Here is a 2500-nt window from a genome sequence, read left to right as displayed (position 1 = left end):
GAGGGAGAGAGAGAGAGGAGAGAGAGAGTGAGAGAGAGAGAGAGAGAGAGAGAGAGAGAGAACGAGAAAGAGAGAGAGAGGAAGAGAGAGAGAGAGAGAGAGAGAGTGAGAGAGAGAGAGAGAGAGAGAGAGAGAGAGAGAGAGAGAGAGAGAGAGAGAATACTTGCAATTGCCCACATAACACCATTTACTGTATACAGGACACGATACAGGACCTTGATGCATGATGACAGGAATCACATCATCTTTATGCCAATCTGTTGTGCCTAGCTGCACATCGGATATGTGAGGACAACGCATGCATGAAACAGAACTGCCATTAGGTCTACAGGTACGTACAATCACATGAATTTTGAGGAAACCTGTGAGAGCGGCTGAGAAAAGCTTCCATGAGCTTTGACATACCTTTGAAATCAGCCTGTAGCTTTTCATAATTTGTTTTCTGTTTCTTGAGCTACAGTATGTTGAGCTATTCTTGATTTTTTTCTCAGTTCCAGGGCACCCACTTTAATTCATCAGAGGGGACACACATTGGCATCAACGGGAATAATGCCTTTGTTACACACAAAAAAAACCCTCACATGCAGATCCATGCAAAGGTCTTTTGGTGTGTGGGTGTGCGTGTGTGTGTGTGTGTGTGTGTGTGTGTGTGTGTGTGTGTGTGTGTGTGTGTGTGTGTGTGTGTGTGTGTGTGTGTGTGTGTGTGTGTGTGTGTGTGTGTGTGTGTGTGTGTGTGTGTGTGCGTCTTTGTGCTTACCGGGTCCTGGTTCATCTGGACGATGAGCTGCTTGACGGCGTGGAGAGTGGGGTGGGCCCAGGGAGACGGCTCCTGCCAGTGGCGGTTCAAGTCAAAGCCCATGAGGGAGCACCTGAACACAGCACACACACACACACACACACACACACACACACACACACACACACACACAGACACAGACACAGACACAGACACAGACACACACACACACACACACACACACACACACACACGCACACGCACACGCACACGCACACGCACACGCACACGCACACAAACACACACAGTGTGTTTTGATAAAGTGGTAAAGCTGGAATGTCAGTAGTTTACACTCCACCAAAGTATGTCTGGTACACGTCATCATTTTACTGCAGTTATGCCATTTTAAGCTAGCCCTTTTCTTGTCATTCATCAGACGCCATTAAGATGTTTAGCATGCAAAGCTTCCCCACAAAAGGGCTTGCATGCCCATGAGAACCCAGTTTTGAATCTGGCCTGTCTCATGTCCCAGCCCTGCCCTATTTCTTTCTGTCACTATACTAGTTTCCTGTCTCCATCTTCACCATACTATCCATCAAATAAAGGCTAAAAAGACAAACAAATATAAAAAAAGACATGTTCTCAATCTGCCTCTTGCTTCACTACATCGTATAGTCAATCCGGAAAGTATTCAAGGCGCTTCAATTTTTCCACATTTTATTATCTTACCGCCTTATTCCAAATGTTACAAATGAATCTCTGTTGTCAAAATCCTACACAAATTATTCCATTATGACCATATGAAAAACAAGTTGTCTTGACAGTTTTGAAAATGTATAAAAATAAAAAAACAAATAAATCATTTTTACAAAAGTATTCACAGCCTTTGCTTAATCTTTTGTTGAACCACCTTTGGCAGCAACCACATTCATTTTTTCATTTCATACTTTCCGGATTGACTGTATATCTATACCCTATATACTATATAAGCACTGCTACACCAGCGACCCAGGTTCGATTCAGGCCTGGGTTCTTTGCCGACACCTCTCCGTCTCCGTCTCCATCTCTCCCCACTCACTTCCTGTCAATATCTTCACTGTCCTATCACACAATAAATGCAACCCCCCTCCCAAAATATATTGGGAGAGAGAGATGGGGGAGGACCGGGAAATGACCTTGGGGTCAGGAATGGAACCTGGGTTGCCGGGGTAACAGTGCAGTGCGCTATCGTTTGAGCCCCAGCAACATTTTTTTCCAGGATGAAAGTGTCCATAAAAAAATTGAGTAGGAGCCACTTTTCTATGCACATTGCGCAAACCATGCAACTTCCATGAGATTTCCGAGGCAATTCCCAATGTATATGGGATTAATGGAGATGGCCCTGACATTGCATGGACCTTGCATGGTTCAGTCAAGGAAACAGGGAACCAAATCAGTGGATCCTACTGTAACTTCAAAAATGGGGGATATTGTACAGCTTGGCAGTGGTCTGTGCTCTCTGGGGAGTATTTTAGTTCTCTCTCTCTCTCTCTCCTTTCTCCTATGTGGTGAAGGTGGCTCTGTGGCAGCAGGGAAGCTGACAGTCGGAGGACAAAACGGATCAGTTGACCCAGGCCCCAGGGAGAGTGGGGCCCCAGAATTGGCTCCTCAATTATATTGCAAGTACTGAAAAGGAGTCCGCTTTGACATGCCCTGTTTGCCCTGGACCTGGCCAAAGCTGTGGGCGGCCCTGGGTGAGAGGCAGGCAGACAGTGGCACTCCTCA

General features: G+C 45.9%; 1 protein-coding gene across 2 annotated transcripts in view; it reads right to left on the bottom strand.

The window, feature by feature from the left end:
* The window catches only part of agbl4 (AGBL carboxypeptidase 4), a 548994-nt gene that overhangs the window by 50291 nt on the left and 496203 nt on the right, over positions 1 to 2500 (bottom strand). For both annotated transcript variants that reach the window (XM_063201695.1, XM_063201696.1), the window contains exon 9: positions 758 to 869. In XM_063201695.1, the coding sequence (XP_063057765.1) occupies positions 758 to 869 (112 nt within the window). The remainder of the gene's footprint in view (positions 1 to 757; positions 870 to 2500) is intronic.

The sequence above is a fragment of the Engraulis encrasicolus genome, chromosome 6, assembly GCF_034702125.1.
Source record: "Engraulis encrasicolus isolate BLACKSEA-1 chromosome 6, IST_EnEncr_1.0, whole genome shotgun sequence".
Classification (NCBI taxonomy): Eukaryota; Metazoa; Chordata; class Actinopteri; order Clupeiformes; family Engraulidae; genus Engraulis; species Engraulis encrasicolus.
The sequence above is the reverse complement of the archived record's forward strand: the minus strand, read 5'-3'. Positions and strand labels throughout refer to the sequence as shown.